Here is a 26,422-nt window from a genome sequence, read left to right on the forward strand (position 1 = left end):
GGTGTGGTGTGGTGGTCTTGGTCACTTCACCACTGGTGAAAATTGTTGCTATGCACACTTCTGCCTCTTGGGTTAGTAGCGCTCCCCACCCACAACAGGTGGGTTGCAAATCAGTGAACCACACGGAGTTGAAGGATAAGACTAAAAATGGTTTGTTATCCTCTTGAACAACTCTGGTCTTTTGTTGTTCTCTTCACAAAACGTCACGATTTATCCTCCATGGGAGTTCAACCCGCCTTGCTTTAGCAAAGGGAAACACAAAATGCACAAATAGCTTTTTGATCAGGTGGCATTGGATTGTAGACCGAAAGGATAGCAGCTACTGTTTACCTTTCTGAACTGAAAGATGCATGCAACACAATGAACTACCTTGTAAATGACGGGAAGAGAATGATAACTTTACAAGCTCTTGGAGTGAGAGACAGGATTGTGTATCACAATTATTGTATTGAAGTATTCATAGAAATCCAAGACAAGCGGAGACTAGGAGTTCCATAAATTACAAATACAAAATCGAATGGTTGAGACAGAAAAATGTATTAACAATAAACCAAATGCACAAACTGTCAAACCTAACCCAAACAGTACTGTGAAATAATGGAGGAGCTGCTATAAATTCAATTGCCCTATTGAGTCGGAAGTACAAAAGGAACGGTGTATGATAAACCGACTTTTAAGGAGTTTTGCTGGAATGTGCAAAGTCAGCACATGCAAAGAAAGTTCATTTCATTCTATATTATCTCATTGAGAGAACTTTGAAATCAACTTGTCCACATGTATTATGATATCGTCAATTCGTGGACGGACTGCAGCTTGTGGCTGAAGCATCCATGTAATAAACTGATGAAGAGCATCTGGATATGGAGGCTTAGGTCCAGCTGGCCACTTAATCTGCACATTGACTATTGCCAATTGTAGGCTTCCTCCAGATTCACCAAGCGCATATTCAAATGGAGATACTCCATACCTATAAAAAGATCAGGCATAAGTATTTGGGGTAAAATAGCTACAGATATGATGATGAGGAATTGAGGATAATGATGCTCATAATGATACTAATTGAGTATATCTGGCAGCAAACCATTAAAACATGAGGTAACACAGATGCTTTATATTGTGTAGTGTTTAGTTATGCAAAAATAAACCTTTGGTGTCACCTCTGAGCAAGGACACAACAAAGATGCCACATGCATGCCCGATACAGATATGCGTACATGTACTTACACAGTTTCTTAAACAATGCAACAGATGCATTCACTAGTGAAACAGAAGGCACACCCCATATGACACTCAAATGTAAGTAGTCAGGATCAGTACTCACAGTATGGCATACAAAGTGCATCCCAAAGACCATATATCCGTTCTCTCGTCAATATCTGCCTGGCTTGGGCAATCCCACAACTCTGGAGCTCGAAATGGTGCAGAACAATGCTCAGATGCCCATTCCTACATAACAAGCAAGAAAAGAAACACTTCACTAAATTTTCTTCTAAAATTTGCTGATAAGAGAAGAGCTCAGACCTCATATCAATCCCCACATATTGGTTGAGCACCTTCCCAATAGTGCAATTAACATGCAAAGGTCATTAAATGATAGAAATACATATGTTGCTTAAAGGTGTGTATTCTACATGCTGAAACATTTTGCAATTATTGCAAAAAAGAAAAAAAAATTGAAAAAAAGAGAAAGAAAAACACACACACACACATGCATGTAGAAACCAGAGGTGATAAAGAAGATATACCTGCAACTGCAGTGCCTCAGAACGAGTGCGAATTTGTTTCCTTGCAGGTCGAGCACTGCCAAAATCCATCAATATGGCTAGAGGTGGTTGCCCTTTTCTATGAGTAATCAGGACATTACCAGGTTTGATATCATTATGTGCATATGGTGGTTCAAAATTGTGCATGTGCTTGAGTCCTGCACAAAGCTGTGGCATTGATTTTTCTAAGTTAACATGTGTTTGTTGCTTCCAATCCTGTTCTAGTAACGAAGTAAATCTTGTGGGATGTGGAAGAACAGCTGGGGCATGGTATATCAATTACCCCAGAAGGGGAAAAATTAAAAGTTACCATTCTTTTAAACATGCATGTTGTGCATTTCAATTTATTTGCCTTGAGCAGATAACAGCAAAGTCTTTTAGTGTGATATCAGTCAATTAAAAGTTACCCTTTTTTAAAAAGAGAAATTGTATCAAATTAAAAGGGGGATCAATAGGATGAAATCTTCATTCACCTGCCGGAATATTTGAAGAACATCTGTGGTTGAATAGAACTCCTTTTTAGTTTTCATAACCTTTGCATTATCCAGTAAAGTTCCATCGAGATGAACTGGAAATAATAAATATGCTTCATGGTTCCAAGATTGGTCTTGTGTAGGCTGCCAAAGTAGATAGGATAGATGAATTAATGGCATCGAGTATTAAGAAAAAAACATAGGACACATGAAAATAGGAAAAATAAAGCTTCTAACGGGAAGTTACTGTCCTATAATAGAAGTTCATGGACAGAACATGCTACTGTAAGAGAAGTGGTTGGTACTACTGAAAATAAAGAAGCCTAGATCGTAATGATTTGAAGAAACCAAATTAAAGATATAACTTTGGAACTAATAATATGAAGCAGCGTAGTAATAATATGAAGCATCTCAACTCAAAGCAGGTAAATACTATGACCCAAGCAAAGTAAAGAATTTCAGGATGTCAACCTTAACGGAAATAATGGCATGATCAAGAAGGGGAAGCAGATTAGGATGAGTGAAAAGTGATGAAACTCGGATCTCCTCCTTGACCAACTCCAGCTGTTCGCTATTCTGAATGAGAACTTTTTTCATGGCATAAGTTCCATCATCTGCAAGAGAACAGTAAAAACAAAGCTGAACTCACGTCTATAGCTTAATTGCAAACCAAACCAGAACCAACAATCATCTCAAATCCGTAAACGTAATACAATATCCCATTCGAAAATCCAATACCACACGCAAAGAACAACAAAGCCAAACTCGACAAATCGTACAAACCCAACCAGATCACAAATTCCGAAACCAAAACCGGTCCGGCACAATAAGAACAAAGCTTTAACTAAATCACATTCATACAATACAAATTAACCATTTCAGATTCACATCTACAGGGACCAGATAGCAGAATCGAAAAGCAAAGCAGGGAAATTGAAATGAGGAGAGAGAGAGAGAGAGGAAGCAGACCAGAAAGGTGAGAAGGGTCCTTGAGTTTCTTGGCGAGAGAGGTAGAGGAGGAGGAGTCGGGGACGACCTCCTTGACCAAAAAGACAAAGGCGAAGCCACCCTCGCCGAGCTGCCTGACGATCTTGAACCGGTTCTCGTTGATCCACACGTCACCTCCGCCGTTAACGGCGTCGTACAGAGCGTTCAGACCAGAGAATGAACACCCCATCTTCTTTTCTCCAACAAGATCACCGAGCTGAGTTCATGTCAAGAGAGAGAGAGAGAGAGAGTGTGATTTGAGAATTAATAATATTATTACAAGGAAGGAAAGCAGCAGTATTTTTGGTGTTGGGAATTGGGATCTCTCAAATCTCAGCCAAACACATGGATCGTTTTTGGTATTGCTGGCTGGTTTTCAGGGACCGTCACTCTCACTTCTTCCCCCCACCTCCATTTTTTTAATTAATTAATTTTTTTGCATTTTTCAAGTTTTTTTTTTTTCTCTGAACGACAATATAACACTTCTAAATAAGATTTTATTTTTATTATATATAATACATATAATGTCTGTATTTTGCAATGAAGTGTCCTTAATTTCTATTTGAGGTTGAAAAATTTATATTTAGATAAGATCCCACACATATCATCATATAGGAGAATGATTTTAGTATTCTAAGTCCATATCTTACACATTGTATTTATAATTTTGGTATTATGTCAATTAAAACACAATCTAAATACCATACTTTACAAATACTGAGATTAATAAACAAGATAATTTGAATAAGAATGAGTTTTGCATGGTTTAATACGTTTGGGAGATGTCATAAGTGGTACTCATGGACTACAATGACATGCTGAAACATGTTGAACCTTATTAACACTACTTTTCATGCTACCCTTCCATCAAATTTGCTACTTTAGGCTTTCAAGATTAATAATTTTGATTCCCTAAATTTTCATAATTAGCCATTTGTTATCTTAAATTTTAAAAATTAATCAATGTTTGGATGGAGAAATTGACAAATTAATATGATGAAATGGTAGTAAATTGACTAATTTTGAAAACATAAAGATATCAAATTGGCATAGATAACACTTAGAGTAGTTGATTGACTAATTGTGAAAATCTAAGTTAGCAAATTTGTTAACATAAAACTTAGAGTAGTTGATTGACACTAATGTAAAACCGAGGACATCAAAACTGACTATTATGCCGAATATTAAACAAAAATTATTGATTTGATTACAAATACTTGTCCGAGGATTAGTACTTTATGTTCTCCTATAATCTTCTAGTTTTGTTTTCTGAGATGAAGTTGATTTTTGGTGTTGCATATGATTAAGCCCAACTTAGAAAATGTAATCCTTGATGCGAAGATCTTGATTTCAGGACCAATCATTTCATTGGACATGTCAAGGGGTTGGCGTCAAAGCATTTATACTTTATTGGGGTTATGGTCTCCCTCAAACTTTAGAGAGATAGGTGAGCTGTGCCTATATACCAATGGTGATCAGTCAACTCCAATGGTGAAAAAATCAACTTTCTCCTTTCTTCTCTTCTAGGTAAACATTGCAGCCAAACAACATTCCTACCATTGGTAAATCCAGTAAAAGATGGAATAGCTACTGTGAACTGTGAAGTTCACATCACTTCCAATCAGTTACTGTCAGTCAGTTTGCCAAACGGACTTGCAGGTAGCTAAACCAGCCAGGTATATGAAGAAGTTGAATACTGCTGACAATGCTTGATATAATGAATTCCATTAGCAGAACAGATTGCATGAGAAAACTCAAAAAGTGAGAAGGAATTGGATTTTCAGTTATAAGAGAACCTGCTCAAGTTAACCTAAAACGCAAGTGTATCAGACCAAAGATACGTTCAGCTGTTTCTGCAAAAACATTATGCAACTTGATAAACCTAGATTTCGTTAACAATTACCCACTGAAACTCAATTAACTAGCTCTATCGCAAAATCTCTGGTCTCTGTTGCAACAATGCCTGCATAAATTGGAGACTTTCCATCTCTGCTTGCGAGTGCCCTGGATCCGAAACAAATGGAACCGATAAAGTGAGCGATGAAATTTATGTCTTCGCTATGCTGCCTGCACCAATGTCATCATGGTTGGACAATACCGCGCGGTTGTTGCTGAGTTATGCAGTGTATGTTTCCACCCGCTAGAACAATCTCCCTAGCACCTTCAATTCTCACCACCTGAGCCAACAATACATTAACAGCTTGTTCACCAATATAAAAATAGTGCCAGAAATGAACAATCAATAAAGATAGAGAGTATGAATCCGTCTTGACCTTCAATTTTAATGCAATCGTCCTTTTTTGTTTACAATAGCATTGAGAACATCGAGACCATTCTGTTTTATATTTGATTCCAGTTAACAATCTATAATAAGCCTAGCACAGCACACACTAGTGATTGTTTGTATAGTAAAAGCAGCTCATAAGAATCACAATATCACAAAGTTCATGGTATGGAACGGCTTATAGGACACAAACTTTAGGACCATTGAACTTGATATCAATTATGAATTTATGATTATAAAAGTTAATAAGCTCAGCTTACTTCATGGTTCGGAAAGGCTTTCGATAGGACACGAACAGCCTCATCGTCCCATTTCTGGTCCCCAAATTGTGGTGCAATGATTGCTCCATTGGCAATGTAGAAATTCACATAAGAAGCTGCAAGTCTTGTGCCTGCAAGTCTCGGTTTAGCATCGTCCTGTAAAAACAATAAATCCCAGGATTGAGAAAACGTACCACACATTCTGAAATTTAATAGTTCTCCAATTTAACAATAAAAGGAGTAACTAGTCTATGTAGATACAAGTTTCAAGACCTGTAGCTAGGGGTTTAAACTTTCCTGATATAAGTAGCTCTCGAGTTGTATGTAGTTTGTACAGAAGAGTTGGTTTAAGTATTGTAAAAGTTGAATCTAGGTCTGCAGTGTTTACCTGAGAAACTCCAGCAGCCTCTTCCTCTGTCATGTATAGTGGGCCTGGCACATGAAGCTTAATCACTTCCAACTTTCTACCCTTGGCATCAGTAGTATTGCTGAGGACGGAAAGGGCTTCTACAGCTCGTTCATACTGAGGATCTGTTTCATCATCAGTCCAGGACAACAAAACCACACCAGGCTTCACAAAACAGCACATATTGTCGATGTGACCATTAGTATCATCATCTCCTGCCAAGCATGTTGGTACTCAGTTCAGGTTAAAGTAAAAAATAGGTGACCTAATTCCCCAAATGAAAGAAAGTAAACCAATCATTAGATAGTAGTCAAGTATAGTTCTTACCATATAATCCACGAGGCAACCAAATAATCTTCGTCACTCCAAGATATGCCTTAAGTTGATCCTCTATTTGCTCCTTGGTCAAATTAGGGTTCCTGTTTTTATTTAGGAGGCACTCCTCAGTAGTGAGGCAAGTCCCTAAAGGAAGAAAGCAATTTATGATAAACAAAATAAGATGACAACTGTGCTTGCACAGAGAATGAGCTTTCATAGTGTCTTCATTGTTACCTTCTCCATCTACATGGATGCTTCCACCTTCGAGAATCATGGTATGTGGAAACCTTGGAAGCTTCTCAATTGCCAGAATCTGCAGATTGCGAGTGTCAAGAAAACCTTTAAGCAGTGTCTCAGAAACACAAACGCACAAAGCACATATCCGATAAAATAAAAAAAATATGATCTGTTTAGTTCCTCCAACCTTCCGTGCCACAAGGAGGTCATGACTCCAGTCTGGATAACAACCATCATCAACACCTACAAATACCAAGATTAAGCATTAAATGTGATTATGCACCTTAAAACATAAAAAAGATGCCCTAACCACAAAAAGATTCTAGTGTTCTGTTGCTTGAAAGATTGAGCATACAGTTGATCTATAGAAAACGACAACTTCAATATAGACATCAGCTTTGCAAAACTATAGAGCGTACCTCCCCAACTGTTAAAATTCCAATCAATGCCAGCAACCTTTGGCTCTGGCTGAGAACATGATGCACTTCTTCCTATGACAATCTAAAAGAATAACAAGTTTTAATCAGATAGTATCCTACTAATGAATAATTTATCAGATTTCCAGAAATGAGTCAAAGAAGAAGCTCACCGTCGGGCCTGTATCACGAAACCAAGAATCATTCAAACTCATCTCGACAACCCTGACATTTTCTGGTAGCTGACTTCGTGCATTTGCCCACTGAGTGTAATGAATTCAAACTTAAATCTCTTCCGACACTGATAAAAAGACCAGTATGTACTAAAGACTCTGAGAGCCTCATCTCTTACAAATATTACTAACCTGAGCACCACTGGCACACACGGTGACAGGCTCAAACTTTGAGATTGCAGATGCTACCCTTGCAAACACCAACTGACCAGGCACTGCATTGTTTCTCCAGTTATCTGGGCGCTCCTATAACTCATCATGAAGATGAGATTGTAATCAGAGACTGAACTAAGTAGATTAAACCTTCTATATGACAAAACGTTAGAGAACTGAGTATCAGATTCAAAGTCCAATACATATCTCACTATTCTCTAAAAGCTCAAAATTTTCTGACACAAGCTTAATCACTTTGCTGTGTCAAAATTTGCCAAAAACCATCAATATAAGCTGGCTGTGTCACATAATCAAATATATTGGTTTCACATGATCTTGGGAATAGCAAAAAACACAGATTCCAAGAGACCCATCAACCTAAAGATGCAAAATTGATATAAATCTGATGAGAAAAAAGTGACTTACAGGCCATCCAATCCAGCACTGTGAATGAGGTTCCCACTCTGCAGGCATGTAGTATCCATGGAGACTCGGCGTGCCTTCCATATCCATAGCTCTCTCAATTCAGGCTCAAACCCTCTGAACTGAGAAAAAAGGCTACAATTTCTCAAACCCTCTGAACTGGGTCAGTTGTGTAGTGGGTTAGTTGGTCAAGTTAGTGTTGCCTGCAGAAGTCAGGGTTTCTAGCTTTTTTGGGCCACACAGCTGACTCGACTATGAACAAAAGGACAAGTGTGAAAAGCAAAACTATTAAAGTAGTGACAAACAAAGAAAGAACAATCAACAAATAACCGAAATTGGGTAATCCAATAATTGCAATTTATTATTTATGTGCTGCGAATCTGGTACAGAGTTTTATCCAAAATGCAATTTATGTGTCTGTCATGAAAAAGACCACAACTTTTTTTTTTGATAAAAAAAAAGACCACAACTTTGGGTTACCAAAAGAGTGAAAGGTTCCTTTCAAAAACAAAAAAACAAAAAAGAGTGAAAAGAGCAAGACCCACGCATCAAAAACAAGACCACACCTTTCATCAAGCTCTGTAATTTTTACACTAGTGTGCAGTAAAATTCATCGCCAAAAAGAATCTGGGCAAGCCTTTACCAACTTCCAGAAGATGCTATCAGGTAAAAGATAAAAAGAAGCAGAGCAAAAACTTACACAAACAGAATTTACATTATATGCCAAAATGGATCTGAACCAATGAAATGACCTACAGAAAGAGAGTCTTACTTAACACGAATTTTGCAGCAGATCTTTTCTCGCGCGTACGTCTTCAGACTTGACCAACCAGGCTGCACCATGTGTCACCGCTCTCACCATTCACAAGATGCCAAGAATCATAGCAGGAATGCGACCCCGTTAAACTTTTCCCGGAATCTACTAGCAAGTACGTCTTCAAGAAATTCAGAGATAAATTTGCGACTCTGGCTCAAGTTTCTCTATTGGGAAAGGTTTGGTCTTTGTGCCCCAACCACTATTTTCTTTGTTTTTAGATCACTGTTCCATCTGGTATCTCCTTTTTTCAGTTGTTTACATCAGAATGATGATTGTTAGTCTCTTGACTTTGATTTTTTTTTTTCTCTTTAGATTTCTGACTTTAGGGGATTGGAATGTTGACTTAGAACATGGAAATTTGTTAGTTACAGCATGACTACAGATGGTTAAAGTTCTGTAATTTCATTGCTGTTTGGTTCTTCTCTATATGAGCACATTCAAAAGTGTTGCTTTTGGTGTTTATAGAAAAATCTGCATGTATGTGCTTCTTGGGGAAATGGGCTCTTGATAGTTTTGTGATACTAATTTATGAATTAGTGTTTCTTGATGACTTGTTGTTCTGGGTACCTCCATTCCACTTATTATATTGAGAATGATGATAGTTGCTAGTTAAAGTTTCGTGTCTTTGTTAATTTCATTACTTTAGGAAGGGGAAAAGGAGTTTATGAATGCTGTCTGCGTGTTTATAATTTCGATAAACTCTTGGTTCTGGCATATGTACTTGATCTTCAAGCATGGATGTACTTGATCTTCAAGCAAGGACATTGATCCCTTAGGCAATCAAGAATTTAAATTCACACTTTAAAGTTCTGCAATTTTATTACTGTTTGATTCTTCTTTATGTAATGTTTCCTTTACTATGTGTGTACAGCGTACAAAGAATGATATAGACTTTTAGCACTAAATGGCTAAAGATACAAATGATGCTGAGTCGCCTAGGCCACGTTCTGGTCTATTGCGAGATCAGGTCCAACTAGTTAAAAGGAAGGACTGTGACCGATATGAAATTGCCCCCATTCCAGATATACTTTCGTTTGAGAAAGGTTTCTTTATAGTGATACGGGCATGCCAGTTGTTGGCTCAAAAGAATGATGGGATAGTACTCGTTGGAGTAGCAGGCCCATCTGGAGCAGGCAAGACTGTTTTCACGGAGAAGGTGCTGAACTTTATGCCCAGCATTGCTGTCATTACAATGGATAACTACAATGATGCTAGTCGTATCATTGACGGCAACTTCGATGGTAAGCAATCTCACTCTCACTTGGATCAACTATTAATTTCTCCAGTTTATCAACATCTACTTTTTATTTTATTAAATTTTTCTCCCTATGTGATGCATCATTCTTCAGTACCACTAATTGTTTATATTTTTCTCAAAACTGAAAGTGTAATTCTATTGTCTTCCTCCATCATATGTTTTCCTTTGTCGTCAATTAGTTCAATGAATGATTATAGATCAGAGCACTCACTGTAATGGTTGTAATGCTTTGAAACAGATCCACGCCTGACAGATTATGAGACATTTCTTGAAAACATACATGGCTTAAAAGCGGGGAAGGCTGTTGAGGTTCCAATATATGATTTCAAATCTAGCTCTCGCATAGGCTACAGGTAGTGCATTTGTGCATGATGTGGAAAATCCTTTGCCATGTTAACTTCCCATCCTCCTTAAATTCAATTTCTACTGTTGACTTGCTTATGTTATTGTTGATGTGATACGAAATTTAACTGACTCCTAGATGAGGCTCATCATGTCTAGACTTCTTCTTTTTGTGCCTTGTGAATAATTTTAGTTGCTCGTGTGTCTTCTGATATTGCTGTACTGTATATTCTTGGTCATTCGCATGCTTCTAACAGGACAGTGGAGGTCCCTAGCTCCCGAATTGTAATAATTGAGGGCATATATGCCTTAAATGAGAAATTGCGGCCTTTGCTGGATCTTCGTGTGTCTATAACTGGTGGAGTTCACTTTGACCTTGTCAAACGGGTTTTACGAGACATCCAACGTGCAGGCCAAGAGCCTGAAGAAATTATTCATCAAATCTCTGAAACGGTTACCCCTCTATCCTGTGCTACAATTTCTTTTTGTTTCTGTTCTGTAACATGTAATGATTGGCAAACAAAGGGTTTCTGGTGCTTGACATCTATATTTTTGATACAGGTGTATCCTATGTACAAGGCCTTTATTGAGCCAGATCTCCAGACAGCACATATTAAAATTACCAATAAATTTAATCCCTTCACTGGTTTTCAGAATCCGACTTATATATTAAAGGTTTGCCATAAATTTTTTTTGTTTAGGTCTTTCATTTTGCTCAGTTTGTATGCTTCAGGTAACACCTATTTATGCAAGCTATTTCTCTGTTCATTTTTCCTTATTACAGTCAAATAGGGCAGTGACAGTGGATCAAATCAAGGCTGTTGTTTTTGAAGAGCACAAAGAAACCAGAGAAGAAACTTATGACATATATCTTTTACCACCAGGTGAAGATCCTGAAGCATGTCAATCGTATCTAAGGATGAGGAACAGGGATGGCAAATACAATCTCATGTTTGAGGTTGGACATTTTTTAAACTAAAGATCCTTAAATTAATGTGTATTTGAGTTAATTCTACCAGCGTCCTAGGGTGTTTTCAGTAATTGATCAATACTAAATAAATCAATCAATTTATAAGGTTTATTTCAAATTTTCCTCACTATGAGAGGTGTCTCACACCTCATACTAATGTGCTCCTGTTCTAATGGACAGAGTTGTAATTATCATCATTATCTTACTTGATGCCCTAAGTGTTTGACTCTTCTTTGTCAGCCACCACTATGCATTACTAACTGCTGTAGATCCAAAAGAGAGCTGCAGTTCATGAGTGCTTTTTTACAATTTTTTTCTTGTGTACTTTACGTTAATGAACTATATGAAGTTAGCAATGCCTTGAAAACATCAGATATTCCTAACCTATAACTACTTGATTTGTTTAGTTCTACTCACTGGGTTTCAGTTCCTTATATTTATTGCTATAAGTTCTGTATACTAGTGGAGTTGAAAATTGTGGTAGTGAGGCTTAACCTATACGTCCTGAAATATACCGTCAGTCCTTAGTCGATTAAAGTGACAGTTTAAATGTGCCTATCCATTTCAAATTGGCAACTTGGTATTTTATTTAATGAAAGGAACTTTGGGTACATAGACACTACGGGAGAGGGATATACTCCTTGATTTTTGTAATTGCCGAAATTGTACGACGAACCTTTTTGTTCTTAGAAATACGCTTTGCTCCGCACTTGGATAATCAACTTTTTTTTAAGGCAAAGATTTGAAGATCGTGACTTAGGGAGTTTGATGGGAGCACTTTCTTACATGTCTGGAAAGTCATTAACAGCTTACATGGTTGTTTTTTCAGTTACATGGGGGTGCAGGTGAATATTTCCATAATTAGTGTTTAGGATTCTGATGATATGTGCTTGGTCCCAGATTAGACTTAGATATTAATCATATTATAGATAGTACCCAGAGAAGGATTTCTGACTAGTTTTACCTCTCTTTCAGGAGTGGGTTTCGGATAGTCCCTTCATAATATCACCAAGAATAACTTTTGTAGTTAGTGTGCGCCTTCTTGGAGGTCTCATGGCTCTGGGGTATACAATTGCAGCCATCCTAAAAAGAAGCAGTCATATTTTCAGTGATGATAGGGTCTGCGTGAAAACTGATTGGCTGGAGCAGCTTAATCGTCAATATGTTCAGGTATCATGACATGTTGTCCATTCAGTTGTTGAGATTGTTTTGGAATTCGTGGGATTTTTTTTTTTCATTTATAATATGTGATGTTTTGAAGTAGTCTGAGATGATCTTTGGTCTTCTGTAAAGGATGCAAGCATATATAATTGCTCACTTCAAGTTGGAAACACCAGTTCTAAGATTAACTGATTTTCATTTTTTCCTTTTTCTCCTGAATTTTTTTTTCTTCGAAATACCTATATTACGATTTACTGATATTGTGTACATTTCATACCAAAAAAAGAAGAAGAAGATTGTATACATTTGAGTTTTAGGGTAGTTATCACATTGGCTGTGCAGCTCAGCCCAATGATAGGGTAGTAATTTTAGTTCTATGGTCAGCTGTAAAATATTCTACATCATCAAGAAAAAGAAAACGAAAGACTACAAGTGTTTCATTTTCTGGGAGAATTTTGCAATGCTTAGTACTAATTCATTGAACTGGGTATGAAGGTACAAGGAAAGGATCGTCTATATGTTAAATATATCGCGGAGCAGCTGGGCCTGGAAGGTTCATATGTTCCCCGTACTTACATTGAACAAATTCAGCTGGAGAAACTTGTAAATGATGTTATGGTATGACTCTTTCAATTGATCATGCATTCTCCTACTCGTGGATGGTTCTAATGTGATCATTATTCAGGCCTTACCAGATGATTTGAAGACAAAGCTCAGCATAGATGATGATTTTGTTTCAAGCCCTAAAGAAGCCCTTTCCCGAGCCTCAGCAGATAGGAGAAGCAAGTATCTCAACCGGTACTTTTCATTAACAGCTATTTGCTCAGAATAGAAAGGAATTTAAAGTAAAAGGGAAGGAAGGGAAATGAGGTAAAAATGAAAAACCAAACTTACATAAAGAAAAGGAAGCCACACTGAATTAAACGGCTTTTTTTAAGTTGTCCTAATCAATAAATTATCATCCAGCTGATCATGGTTTGTTATGTACTGATTGGTTCATTTAACTGAACATTCTCTACACTGGGCAGCGATATGTCACGCTCTTTCTCAAATCACAGGGACAAGACTCTTTCCAAGTTAACAAGGCTTTCTGTTAACAATAGAATGTTTGATGGGAGAGCCCTGGAATCACCTGCTACAATTTCAAACCAGGTGTGTCAACTCTTCCTTGTGAATGGCTGTGATATGTGTAGAAATTCCATGTTAATATGGAATTGTTTGTCACCAAAAACTCCTGTCCTGTATTATTTTAGGGAGTTATCACCCAGCTTTCAGAACAGATATCTACGCTGAATGAGAGGATGGATGAGTTTACGTCTCGTGTTGAAGAGCTCAACTCCAAGGTCTTGGTCAGAAAAACTTCAGCTAGCCAGCAGAACTTGGCTTTGCAGGGTGAAGCGTGCAATGGACCTGCACCTACTTCACTTTTTGTTACTGGATTAAGCAACGGTGCGTTGACAGGATCCCTACTGCCAAGTTCTGCATCTTCTTCACAATTAGCCAAGGAATCTCCATTGATGGAAGAGGTATTTTCTGATGAATGACACACTCATAAAACTGGAGTAACAACTCTGCTGGACTGAAGCTACAATTTCCATACCAAAATACTGCATTTCATTGCGAAATACGTCCTGTCTGTGATTTTATCATATAAAACTGTCTGTCAGAGGTGGTTTGATCTGTTCTTTTCTCTAATTTTCTGACAGATACAAGCAATCACACGAAGCCAACGCCAGATCATGCACCAAATAGACAATTTGAGCAACCTTCTACGGGAGTACTCAGCCGAGAGACTTCGCCTAGGAAGAGCAGATAGTACTGGCCGAGTGAATGATATCAACTCCATTGGTCCAATTATACTTGCTTTGGCAATTGGTGGTGTAGGTGTCTTGTTCTTCAGGAGTTTGACCTCCCAAAAATAATGTATTGCCAAGCAGCTAACTTACAGCATAAAATCTGATACCAAAAGAATACATGACGGAAGAGCCAGGAGTTCTGCTTTTCAACAAGGGTGTAGCCCGCTTATGTGTCGAAGGGAGGCAAATATAGAGTTCTCTCATATTGTAAATGGTATAACTTGGGTAGCAGGTTCTGTTATCACTGTTTTACTCGCATTGTTTTGAATGCTTACAAGCATACAAGTGCAAGAGTTGTAGTTAAGCCAGTCAATCCGATCCATCTGCTTTTACTTGACAGATTCTTACACGGTGATTCTTAGTTTCATTTGGCAGTGCAAGTAACATATAAATCAATTCGTAGGTGTTCCTAGTACCGTATTTATAATGTTCAAAACCATATCTATGATGAAGCATTACCAAAAGAAAAAGGCTTCCACAAAGAAAATTAAGTAGTAAAACAAGGATCTCATATTCCATCGAGAAAAGCAAATCTGCTGATGTTCTACTCCAATAGGTACACAAACAAACACATTGTGTCTTAACATTTGCTGAAACAAACTACATAGCCCAGCACTCGAGGCACCAAAAAGGAAAAACCTCATACAAGATAGTCAGTAGTACAGGGACAAGTAAATTTTTCCAGCCTTCAGAAAAGAGTGGAGGAAAAAAGCTCAGAAACTTCTCCTGCAACCTGATCATAATCTGCCTTTAGTTTCTCTTGTTCTTCTTGTGCCAACTCACCCTTGGTCGGCTTGGTTATCACCAGAACGCAGCATGTTGGCCTCTTGGTTGCCCCCGCATTTGCAAGATCCTGAAGTACACATTAATTTTATTAAAATACTGCTTTTCTAATACTGAATGAAGAAAACTTCCAAAATTATGAGGAATTCAACAGATAAGTTCAATAAAATATGGTATTATGTTTGATTAATTAGTTGTTGATTTCTGTTTCCAACATGTACATACAAATATATGTATTGCACTTTTTTTTTTAAACCGAAAACTTACTTCTTTGGAGGACACATAAACATATGGAATTTCAGCCTCTTCACATAAGATTGGAACATGAGTGATCACATCGATAGGAGAAATGTTCCCAGCTATAACACATAATCTGCACTCACAATGAAAAAGTATACACGATCATTAAAAGTTCATCAAAAAGCCACAAAAGTAACTCCACTGCAGAACAATCTACACACGAAGCCGCTTCCATGAACTAGAGTTAAATTAAGTTCTTCTCGGCATAGGTGACTCGACTTCAAAAGGGCTTCCCTTGGAACCCGAAATATCATTTTCTTATACATTATTTATCAACTTAGAAATTCCGATTAATCTAAAAATGAACAAGCTGCATATATGACTGTGTCTCAGTGATTCTACTATCAAAGTTGGGCTCTTTCCTTTCTATTGAATCTTTTAAGGTCGCAAATGAATTTTCCCTTCCAAAATATCGAAAAGAAATAAAGAACAGAGTACAAAACTGACCCCTTTTGACCTCGCCTTATGCTTTTAACTACCTCCTTCACTCCTCTCTTCAAGCATTTGTGTTCAGCAGCTACAAGACACAGCATATACACATCAAAATCAAATTCCCCCACATTATTCCTAAAATCAGTGTATCAAATTCCCTCAAATTATTACCTCTGCGGACAAGCTTGAGAGTTCGCTTTCCGAGCTTCTTGCCGGCGAGGGGCTTCGCTATCGGAGCCAGAGCCTGTGTCTTCTTCCTCTCTCTCTCCTTCTGGTGCGACTTCTCTACTTCGCTATCGCTCCCCATCCCTCTCTTCTTTTACTCTCTGTGGAGACTAGGGTTTTTCTCTCTCGCTCGCGCCTCACACTAAGATTTAGGTCTTTTATTGGAAGGGTTTAAGAGTTACGGGCCTCGAATGGGCTTTGACCGACACTTGTAATCAACCCAAGCTAACTAAAGGCCCAATTAACTTTAGGTGTGTCCGCCTGGCATGGCCTTTTCCATCACACATATGATGCGACAAACCTAACTAAGGGCCCCCAATAAGAGTCGGTAAAAACCAGAGGAATATAACAAAACCCTACTCTGTGTTGCTGTGTGCGTTATCGGAGAAGGAAGAATCAGAGTCCACCATGCCGACCGTCAGCGTAGGACGGGATCGTCTGTTCGCAGCCCTAGGCAAAAGTTACAGTGAGCTCTCGATTTTCTCAATCCTCGCTCTCCGATTTTGATCCATGTATTTATTAACTGCGAAAAAAATTCACTGATGCTCTTTTTTAACTGAATCTGGCAGCTAAGGAAGAGCTGAAGAAGAAGGAAGTGAGTGAGAAAGCTGAGAAAGAGTTTGAAGATGAGTGCTTCCGTTTCGGAATTGAGCTAGACGACGTCGTAAGCACTTGGATTTCTCTAGTTTTGTGCAGTTTCGTCTGAAAATTTTTGTGTTAAAAACTGTGCTGATTATGAATGTGTGTGTTTTAGACAACTGAGAAAGCAATTATAAGGAAAGAAAAACATCTGGATGAAGAAGAAGGCGACGAAGATGAAGAAGTTATATACAAAATTGACATTCCTGCTAATAGGTATGGGAAACTTGTTTTTTCGTATAATGTAACGGTTAATGTAAGTTTCGATGAGGTGAATTTAGATTTTGATATCAACATAACCTGTAATTATATACAAAATCGACATTCCTGCTCATAGGTATGGAGCACTTGTTTTTTCGTATAATGCATCAGTTGATATTACTTTCGATGTGTTGAATTTAGATTTTGATATCAACATAAGCTGAAAATACAGAGTAGCAGGGTGTACCTTGAGGAACATGAGTAATTGTAATGTAATATCTATATAGAGCAGTGAAAGGATTCTGATTTAATTTAAATGCAGATACGATTTGCTTTGCCTTGAAGGACTTTCTCAAGCTCTCCGTATTTTCGAAAAGAAAGATGAGGTTCCTCAATATAAGTTGGCAAATGTTAGCAAGGAGTCTATGATGAAAATGCACGTGAAACCAGAGGTAGCTATGTTAGAGACTAAAAGGACTCCCTTAGGTGCTTTTTATATTTAGTGCTACAGTTGATTTTACAAAGAAATTTGTTCCACTTGCAGACATCTTTGATTCGACCTCATGTCGTTTGTGCTGTGTTAAGAGGGATGACTTTCACCGAAGCAAGCTATAACAGCTTTATTGACCTCCAAGACAAGCTCCATCAAAATATCTGCCGGTAATGTTTTCTAACTAAAATAGCCTGAAGTGCTTGTTTATGCAACTGTCCAACCCATGCATTCCTGATCTTCCGAGTCCTTATTTCTTTTCTGTGTCTTATGTATTAAAGTCCTTACATATATATACCATTTGTTTTACAGGCGACGAACCCTAGTTGCCATTGGGACTCATGACTTGGACACAATTCAAGCTCCTTTCTCATATGAGGTGGGCTTTTGTAATACTTGTTCTATTTGCTATTATATGTATTCTGCATTTTCTTATAGTATTTTGGATCATGTAAATTTATTTCAGTTGTTGAGACCCTCTGCTAAATTTGTTTCAGTTCTTCAAATCTTATATTGAAACTCTCGTCTTTAGGAATGAAAAAATGAAAATTTTCACCAATCCCGAAACCGTTTGCTTACCATATCAGTTCGGTGTCTTGTGATGGTTTTATACGCATTTGCAGAAAACCACTTTTGAAGGTTTTCTATGGTAATTAATGTTCACCTAAGTAGTTGCTTCTCAAGAACTCTCTACTCATTGTTTGCACTGAAATAGTTTGAATGCTAAGTTCTTTTTCAAGTGTAGTGTCAATACTACTGGTTACTTATATCTTTCTATTTTCAGGCTTTGCCACCCTCAAGCATAAGTTTTGTGCCACTGAAACAGGTAATCTGAATTTGCCTTTATTTGTTTAGTGATGAAGTGTTTTAATGTATGGTTCCACTTGGATGGGTTCTTTAACAAGGAATGTAGATTTCAAGATGTGACCTCTTTGGGTTGTTTTAAGATATGAGTCTTTCTCCTGTTAATTTAAATAATCTGCAAACTACTCAGAGTAGTAGTGTTGAGTTTTCAATCGGCCTATCTGAGGTGTATCCGGGAAAGTATGTTAGGTTTGGTTGCTTTTGATATTTGGTTCATCTACTTGTTTATACTGTAAACCAGTGAAGCATCTGCTGTTTCACTAGGGCATCATGTTCTATTGTCAAATTAGTAGTTTATGTGAATATATTTCTGCAAAATCTCTTTCTCAGTTTATAGATATCACTAATTTCATATTATTTTGATATCTTTATTAGACGAAGAACTTCAGAGCTGATGAACTCATGGAATTTTACAAAGTAAGTTCATTATAGTTTTTCTTTTCTTTTTCTTTTTCCCTTTCTGAGGAAGGGTTCAGACCAATAAGAATTTGGCATTTATTAGACCATCAGAATTGTTTACCAGTATCCTGTTTTATTGAGCTAGTAATTATGCAGCGCATGAAGACACGTGGTAAATATAGTAACTTGATCGCTTTTTCTCTTTTGCATCTTTTAGTCAGATTTGAAGCTGAAGAAGTTCTTGCATATAATAGAGAACTCCAAGGTTTTTCCTGTTATATATGATAACAACAGGTACAATATTTTTCTTTTCTTGTACATTTATTACTATGATAATTTCTATTTGTCTTTTGTACAGAGGAGTGCATGTATAATTGCCTGTCCATGTAATATAGCTCTATTGATAGGAATTCTTCAATTTGGCAGAACTGTTTTGTCGTTACCTCCAATTATAAATGGTGCTCATTCAGCAATCACTTTAAAGACGAAGAATGTTTTCATAGAATGTACAGCTACTGATTTGACAAAGGCCAAGATTGTTCTGAACACAATAGTAAGAAACTGAAATGAAACTTTGGGGTGCATTTATTTGCTAGTTATAGTTTTTTACTTTTTGGACCTGACATAATCTTTTACTGTTTTTAGGTGACAGCATTTTCATCATATTGTGAAAGAAAGTTTGAGATTGAACCTGTTGAAGTGTTATATCCTGATGGAAAGTCGTATGTGTATCCTGATTTATCAATCTACAACATGGACGTTTCGCTATCATACATTAATCGCAAAATTGGACTATCTTTAGGGGCTGATGAGGTATGTCAATGCACAAGTGCTAATAAATATTACTGCCCTAAAATATATAGCAGATATAGTTTATTCCGTGTTTTGAAAATTCCTCTCTGGTGTCATCTACTGGCCGATGCTTCCCCCACACCCAACAAAAAAAAGAACAGGAAAAAAGAAAAAGGTTGTTGGCAAAAGCACGGGTTAGGTGTGATTTATTTTATAACTTTATATATTGTAACTTTACTTTTCCTCATCATTTCTTACTTTGTAGGTCATTGATTTATTGAATAAGATGCAATTGGGGGCTCAGCAGTCTGTATCAGGCAATAAGCAGGACAATATCACTGTACTTATACCTCCAACAAGAAGTGACATCCTTCACCCTTGTGATGTCATGGAGGTAGAACTCAATTTTTCATATTGATCTTTCTGGCTTAGTACACCAAATCCTAGTGTTTCATTGACAAGGCATGTTCTTGCTTTCAAGGATGTTGCAATTGCATATGGATACAACAATATTCCGCGCACGAAGCCAGCATCTTTGCCTGGATCTTTGAAGCCACTTGTCTTGAATGAGCTTAGCGATGTCCTCAGATCTGAGGTATAGAACAAAAAATCGTCATTTAATATTTAAGATATCATGCTCTGTCCTTCCATTCTTAGTGATGGATGCATGGTTTTAAAATGCTTATTATTTTAATTTCTGACACCTCAAACTTGTCATAGATTGCAATGAATGGGTATACAGAGGTGTTGAATTTCATCTTGTGCTCGTGGCGAGAAAACTTTGACATGTTACGTCGTAGAGATGACAAATCAAAGGCCGTTGTTGTTGGAAATCCTCGCTCATCTGATTTTGAGCTTGTGCGAACCACTCTGATGCCTGGCATATTGAAATCCGTGGGTCACAACAAAGATCACCCAAAGCCCATAAAGGTATATGTTAGAATTTCATTTTGTTTCTAGTTTTTCATTATGTTTATACTAACATTTAATTTTCTTATAACCTCATTTGAAAATTATTGACCTTTATTCACTTCGCTATATAGGTTTTCGAAGTGGGTGATGTGACTATGTTGGATGAGAAAAAAGATGTTGGTGCAACGAACCGTCGCCAATTAGCAGCATTATACTGTGGGGCTAGCTCTGGATTTGAGGTACAAATACCAATTTCCTGGTGTACACAAGTTCATGTATAAGGAAATCTTTTGCTCAAGTAGTATACTATGTTTATTATTTGATTGTTAGTCTACTGCTACATGGGAGACCTCTAACTTAAATTGTTAGCTCAATATACTTACTGTCCAAGGTCTTAAATCTTGTATTCTGTCACAAGATCTATGAGATATATCATATACATGGTTGTTCTCCTTCTCTTATCAACTTAATTGTTGAAGAGGGTGTTAATGAGATAATATTTATCGGTTACATTCTGGTTTCTGATTGCAGTTGATTCATGGGCTGGTGGATAGAATCATGGAAGTACTTGGGGCTGCTTTTGTTCCTATTGGTGACAATGCAGGCTACTATTTACAACATGCAGAGGTGAGCATATTGGCTTGCTAGCTTTTTATAATATAGGGTTCTTTTTCACGGGCTTTTGTGGTTGGTATAAATGATGCACTCACCCATTTGTCATCCTACTGAAGGAGCCTGAGTTTCTGCCTGGTGTACAAGCAAGCATCTATTATAAAGGGAAGCAAATTGGAAATTTTGGTATTTTGCACCCTGAGGTATATATCACAACGCTATCTTCTGCTAAGATTAGGGTCTATATAGTTGCATCTGAAGCTTTTGTTCATGCTACTCTCATCTGCGCAATTATTTGATCAAATTGTGTTTTCACGTCTTTTCCAGGTCTTAAAGAACTTTGATATTCCTGATCCTTGCTCGTATGTGGAAATGAACATCGAGAGTTTCTTGTAGTTCTAATGTAAGATTCTTATCTTTTCAATTTGAAGATTTCTCATGTGAAAAGAATATAGTTATGATGACCATTGCTGATGCTCTACTTCAATTATGATAAATAATAGGTACACTTCTCAAGGGACTGCTGTAAGAGATGAAGAATTAGTGCTAGGCCTATAACTACCCAAAAAGAAATTGTGGAAACAACATATGGTGCATTTTAAAGAGGGTGCAATCATTTTATTGTTATTTTTTTTTCACTGTTTTGGAATTGCCTTCTCCAAGGAGAAAGTTATTGGTTTTGTTAATGAGAATCTGTAAGAGGGATGGTATTGCACAAATAATGCAAAGAAACAGTATCATTCAGGCATTTTTTTTAATTTGAACAGAAATACACCATCACATTTGCGAGTCAATCCAACTAATAAATTCTGTGCTTCTGTTTAAAAGTAAGAACAAAGAGAATGCGATATTTTTAGTCTCTTGAATCAAAACTTTGCTCCTGGGTTTGGCTTTGTTGACCTTGAGAGAGCTTCATAGTTTAGCTATGAACTTTTTCTCTGCCCTTGCGATGACTCCTAAGGAAGACCAAGCTTCCCCAGGTTGCTCGCGGACCCACCACTTGAGGAAGTAGATTTTCCTTTCGGCCTGCTTCAGCGTACTCCTAATTTCAGCTCTTCTTGATTTTCGTGGTTTCTCTGATTTCAGCTCGGTCTCCCCGGCCTGGACCATCCTCTGCAGATCACAAAGCAAGCACAGCAATGCGGTTCCTAATGTTAATAGGGTTATTACATCGTCTACGAGACCTAGTCCAAACTGCAAGCCACCCATCTGTCTGAAAGCTGGAGAGCAGGTCTGCTCCAAGCAATAAGATAGAGCTTCCAGGACAGTCTCCGGCTGCCCTCCTTGACCCAATACTGATGACACGGAGAGCACGACCATAGCTGAGCCTGTGGCATCTGATTGCCAATCACTATTGTAGAGACTAAGAGCGAAGCAGTAGCTGTATATAATGTCAACCAGATGAACAGCTAAGAATGGTGATGGCTTTGCGGAACTAAGCTTGCTGAGGGGAGGCAGTGGTGTCTCAGGACCTGGTGGAATCTCACTTGCTTGACTGCTTTCTTGATCATCTTCTGGTGACATTGGTTCGTCCTATTTGGCAAGCGGTTGGATTAGTTGGGTTCCTTCTTTGCTGAACGATATTGTCCTGGCAGACGGCTTCAACCACCAAGGATCCCAAGGCTTAATCGTCTTGCTCAGTTCTCCAGAAGCAACAGCTCTTTGGAATAGTTTCTTTTCTTCTGCAGATAGATAATCAAAACTAACTTCAGGTCCAGCCAGCACTTTTTGGATAGTCTCGTCAGACAGTGCAGAATCAGCATCCACATCCCCATCCATGCCATGAGCTTCTTCTTCAGAGTGAAAACTGCTTCTGGACGATGCGGGAAGGAGGGTCGAGAGGGGACGAGGTGGAGGGTTTCTCAGAGGTGATTATGGAGTCCGCCATGGCCGGAATCTATTGGGATTTCCGTATCAATCAAGCATTTATCAACTGCAAAAGTGATCTATTGACCATCCCTCTTTTATCTGGAATAGTTTCATGAGTATCTATAAGAGGGATGGTATTACACAAATAATGCAAAGAAAACAGTATTAATCAAGTATTTAAATAACTCTCGACAAGATCAAATTAAACGAAATTCTCAAAATTTACTCCAAACATCAAAATATCCTTGACGTCCATGCAAAAGTAGTCATAGCTTGGATCACACTCAAATTAAACAAAATTCTCAAAATTTTGCTCCAAATAAAAAAAGTCATAGCAGACAATTGGATCACAGATGAAGATGCACAAACAAAAACAAATAATCACGAAATGCTTCACAGCTTCACTGGAATCCTTATGTAGTCATAGCTTGGAACAAGGAGTTAAGCAAGGGCCAGGAGATTGATGGTAGAACCTGGCCGAAGTCTGGTCCTCTGAGAAGAATCTGCAACAAACAACACAATGTTTCTACTTAGATCGAAGCCTCAACAACAAAAGAAAAATACCAACACTGCATAAAAGCAGTAGCAAGGTTCCCAGGTAGAAAAATATTCTAACACCCACAGCACCCACATATACAGCACCAAAACTTCATGCACCGAAATTCAAACCAATCAACCAAATAAATATCAAACAATGTGCCAGGTATAAAAGTATTTGAAAATAAAATGAGAGGAAAAAAGAATAAAGCGGTACTCGTAAATTAGAGCCAGCAGAGAATCTAAAAGTATTCAATAGAGAACTACAGTAACAGTCTCATTGAAATAAAACAGAAATTGTGTACGTAATTATAACAAAATGATCAAATGTTCCTATAGTTATTAGCCTTCCATACTCGCAACAGAAAGCTTCTCTCCTAAATATCATTACTAAAATACCAGAAAATGGGATTTAAAACCATATCAGAGTGATGCTGAGGGAACACCAACATAAAGGAATTCATGCTGGTGTCACCAATAGTTCAATGCAATCTAACCCTACGATAGTCCCAAAAGGATCAGTCATATGGTACAAGAGTAATAAGCATTTTTTGATGGTACAACAAGCTGCTCTCCCAATAATATTTGCTCACCGAACAACCAACAATTCTATGTTTAACATCACTGGAATTGAGGAACTCGATATGACAGAATAACCTAGGACCTGTATACAACACCTCCCCCCACATGCTAAATTTTCAAAGAGCAACACTGAACTACTAATCCTAAACACTGTCCGAATCTTAAAGTCAAGTTAACCACTGTCGGCATCAATAAAATTGACTTGCAGATATATAACATATCTATTCGAATGCAAAAGACCCTGCAGTTTCTACATATGCATTTAGAGCTTCATCCAGATAAGATCCAAATGTGTTTTCGGCAGTGATTACCATGCCAATGAGTTCCTCAACTGAAACTATAAACCAGTATATGATTCGATATTCCATGCAGCCCACTCCTTCCGGTGTTAACTTAACACGTTAGACTAGAACTCTCATATCAAAAAAAAAATAAAACAACTTCTGGATCACATGTTCAGGCCTTCAGGGCTATGAACTTGAATTCAACATAATGTTGTCCATCAACAAAGTAAAGAAGTACTGTAGCTCGAGCGGAATGATAACTACAGATTTCATTATTCAAAGCAGTGAAACACACAAAGGAACAGAAAACTCTGCTAGACTATGACATACAACAGTTTCTATGTTTGGGAAAGAAATCGCATTATAAGAAATCCAAACTGGCATTGAAATTACCTCACACTTGATGACATTTGTCCATTGAAATGCTGTTTGCTTCGGCGAACTTGTGAATTGCAAGAACTAGCTCCTTGTCCTTGTCCAGGTCATGGCACTGGGCACGGGGTTTCAGAAACCCGGCCTTGGCCAATCGATCCACAATCAGGATATCGTCGAATCCCCTCACCTTCTGATAGAGGCGAGGGTGCCCCTCCCCATCCATGTAGCTTTCGGCATTCTCTTTAAGTCGGTAAAGCATCTCTGTCACATGAAAGATTGCGCATTTGAGGCTTGCGTTGGTGGAGTAGAATTCCACAGACGGCTCGAGCTCCTCAGAGGAGTTGACGTCTCCGGTGATGAAACTAAGCTGCAGGAGTTTGCAGAGCTCGGAGGAGAAGAACTCGGCCTTCTTGGCTTCATCCACAAGTTCCTGAAGAGGACTTGTGATGCTATGGACCAGTGCAAAAAAATTAACAAAGCGAAGTTTCGAAATTAAAAAATTAACAGAACGAAAAGTTTTCGAAATCAAAATTAGCAACGAGTACTCACACAGGAGCGGCAGGAGTGACCGGAGTGTTGGGAAGAGAACTCCTGCGGCTAGGGCGGAGATTATCTACAGCTGCAAGCACACTGGTGAGACTCTCGGCTATGGAGTCTATATGTGCTTCTTCCGCCTCGGAATTCGGGGTTTGCGGAAGAGTGACGGAGAGGTTGTTCTCGTCCATGGTGAAAATTGGAGAAAAGAAGAAGCAACAATGGGAAGAAGCAGGTGGGTGAAAATTGGGGAGCAAAGAAGAAGCAGTTGGAAGTGAGAGAAAGAGTAGGCGAGGGGTCTGAATTGAGAGTTCGGAATGCGAGAATATAGAGGCGTAGGCGGTTAGAGGGGAGTGGGACCCCACTCCCTCCCCCGACGCGCATCGCAGTGGTGGTGGACTGGTGGCTATGGAGTGAGAGCCTCGTGAGAGGGAGGGTTTTTTCTTTTCTGTTTTAATTTTTTTTTTCTCGCCTTCCGCACCGATACAAGTGTCGTGCTTGTTATCCAAAAAAGGAAAAAAAGAGTATCGTGACTATTCCTATTTATTTTGGGGGAGGTTCCCCTCCTGCACGATTCTTGGCTACGTGTCACGGGCCGAACTTTGCAATGCGCAAAGCGGACCGTGCGGCACTTGCTAGCAAACAAGTCAGCTAAGTGAGTACCTTGCAAGGAACAATGAAAGTCACACGATATTAAAATAGTGTTAGCAACAAGTAAGAACACAATTATATAAACGTTGGGCAACTGCGAAGAACAATGAATAATCAAAAGGAAAGATCAAAGGGCAATCTCACGAGACACAAATGATTGAATAATTCATCTTTTATTGATGGTAAGACGGCAAGAGAGGCAAAAGTACATGTGCTTACCTATACTAGTTCACTAGTCCAAACTATGCCGACTAGGAACTCCTCCCCAAAGAGCATATCGGCCTTACATGAACATGACAGGAGGAAACATGAAAAAGGCCGAGGAGACTAATGCTAAAATAAAATAAATTACATAATTTGTAAATTACCAAAACATTCCTAGCACACAAGCAAACCAACCAAAGGCTTGACTAATGACCTTGGACAAGGTTGCTTGCAGCATTACAAGTGTGGCCCCTAACATCCTCCCCCACTTAAACTGTCAGCATTCTCGACAACAACTTTGGCCTTGAAGTCTTCAATCTTCTGCTGGAACTTCTTCTTCAGGTCTTCAACATTCTCCCAACTGGTTTCTTCATCTCCAA

The 26,422-nt window shown here is 38.2% G+C and overlaps 5 protein-coding genes and 1 pseudogene across 9 annotated transcripts; 2 read left to right on the forward strand and 4 right to left on the reverse strand.

Annotated features, from left to right (window-relative positions):
• Positions 1 to 433: 433 nt before the first annotated feature.
• Positions 434 to 3,572, reverse strand: LOC112176152 (serine/threonine-protein kinase 16). Its single transcript, XM_024313976.2, has 6 exons — positions 3,206 to 3,572; positions 2,708 to 2,850; positions 2,237 to 2,380; positions 1,746 to 1,931; positions 1,322 to 1,446; positions 434 to 967 (listed from the first exon to the last, which is right to left on the reverse strand). The coding sequence occupies exons 1-6, from the start codon at positions 3,411 to 3,413 to the stop codon at positions 742 to 744; spliced, it is 1,032 nt and encodes a 343-aa protein (XP_024169744.1). The 5' UTR covers positions 3,414 to 3,572; the 3' UTR covers positions 434 to 741.
• A 1,391-nt stretch (positions 3,573 to 4,963) lies between these two features.
• LOC112176151 (agmatine deiminase) lies at positions 4,964 to 8,172 on the reverse strand. The gene is made up of 10 exons (XM_024313974.2): positions 7,957 to 8,172; positions 7,510 to 7,623; positions 7,318 to 7,407; positions 7,148 to 7,229; positions 6,916 to 6,971; positions 6,726 to 6,804; positions 6,501 to 6,635; positions 6,156 to 6,388; positions 5,768 to 5,923; positions 4,964 to 5,400 (listed from the first exon to the last, which is right to left on the reverse strand). Exons 1-10 carry the CDS (start codon positions 8,041 to 8,043, stop codon positions 5,305 to 5,307), a joined length of 1,128 nt encoding a protein of 375 aa, XP_024169742.1. The 5' UTR covers positions 8,044 to 8,172; the 3' UTR covers positions 4,964 to 5,304.
• A 596-nt stretch (positions 8,173 to 8,768) lies between these two features.
• LOC112176149 (inorganic pyrophosphatase TTM1) lies at positions 8,769 to 14,724 on the forward strand. 5 transcript variants are annotated; one of them, XM_024313968.2, is made up of 12 exons: positions 8,769 to 8,946; positions 9,642 to 10,011; positions 10,267 to 10,381; positions 10,628 to 10,823; positions 10,932 to 11,045; positions 11,155 to 11,328; positions 12,316 to 12,510; positions 12,997 to 13,119; positions 13,187 to 13,299; positions 13,530 to 13,653; positions 13,755 to 14,027; positions 14,208 to 14,724. In XM_024313968.2, the coding sequence occupies exons 2-12, from the start codon at positions 9,675 to 9,677 to the stop codon at positions 14,421 to 14,423; spliced, it is 1,980 nt and encodes a 659-aa protein (XP_024169736.1). In that variant the 5' UTR covers positions 8,769 to 8,946; positions 9,642 to 9,674; the 3' UTR covers positions 14,424 to 14,724. The 5 variants fall into 5 exon arrangements, with proteins under 5 accessions (XP_024169736.1, XP_024169739.1, XP_024169740.1 ...); XM_024313971.2 differs by having other exon boundaries at positions 8,775 to 8,946; positions 13,560 to 13,653; XM_024313969.2 differs by having other exon boundaries at positions 8,937 to 9,004.
• Positions 14,725 to 14,844: 120 nt separating this feature from the next.
• LOC112176155 (H/ACA ribonucleoprotein complex subunit 2-like protein) lies at positions 14,845 to 16,222 on the reverse strand. Its single transcript, XM_024313980.2, has 4 exons — positions 16,044 to 16,222; positions 15,888 to 15,957; positions 15,408 to 15,513; positions 14,845 to 15,210 (listed from the first exon to the last, which is right to left on the reverse strand). The coding sequence occupies exons 1-4, from the start codon at positions 16,177 to 16,179 to the stop codon at positions 15,046 to 15,048; spliced, it is 477 nt and encodes a 158-aa protein (XP_024169748.1). The 5' UTR covers positions 16,180 to 16,222; the 3' UTR covers positions 14,845 to 15,045.
• A 196-nt stretch (positions 16,223 to 16,418) lies between these two features.
• LOC112176150 (phenylalanine--tRNA ligase beta subunit, cytoplasmic) lies at positions 16,419 to 21,761 on the forward strand. The gene is made up of 19 exons (XM_024313973.2): positions 16,419 to 16,563; positions 16,667 to 16,761; positions 16,852 to 16,952; positions 17,260 to 17,389; positions 17,482 to 17,597; positions 17,740 to 17,806; positions 18,212 to 18,253; positions 18,667 to 18,708; positions 18,908 to 18,984; positions 19,117 to 19,243; positions 19,336 to 19,503; positions 19,748 to 19,876; positions 19,964 to 20,077; positions 20,203 to 20,412; positions 20,526 to 20,633; positions 20,926 to 21,021; positions 21,126 to 21,209; positions 21,334 to 21,409; positions 21,510 to 21,761. Exons 1-18 carry the CDS (start codon positions 16,506 to 16,508, stop codon positions 21,400 to 21,402), a joined length of 1,833 nt encoding a protein of 610 aa, XP_024169741.1. The 5' UTR covers positions 16,419 to 16,505; the 3' UTR covers positions 21,403 to 21,409; positions 21,510 to 21,761.
• LOC112176154 lies at positions 21,623 to 25,728 on the reverse strand (annotated as a pseudogene).
• Positions 25,729 to 26,422: the final 694 nt, after the last annotated feature.

The sequence above is a fragment of the Rosa chinensis genome, chromosome 7 (genome assembly GCF_002994745.2).
Source record: "Rosa chinensis cultivar Old Blush chromosome 7, RchiOBHm-V2, whole genome shotgun sequence".
Classification (NCBI taxonomy): domain Eukaryota; kingdom Viridiplantae; phylum Streptophyta; class Magnoliopsida; order Rosales; family Rosaceae; genus Rosa; species Rosa chinensis.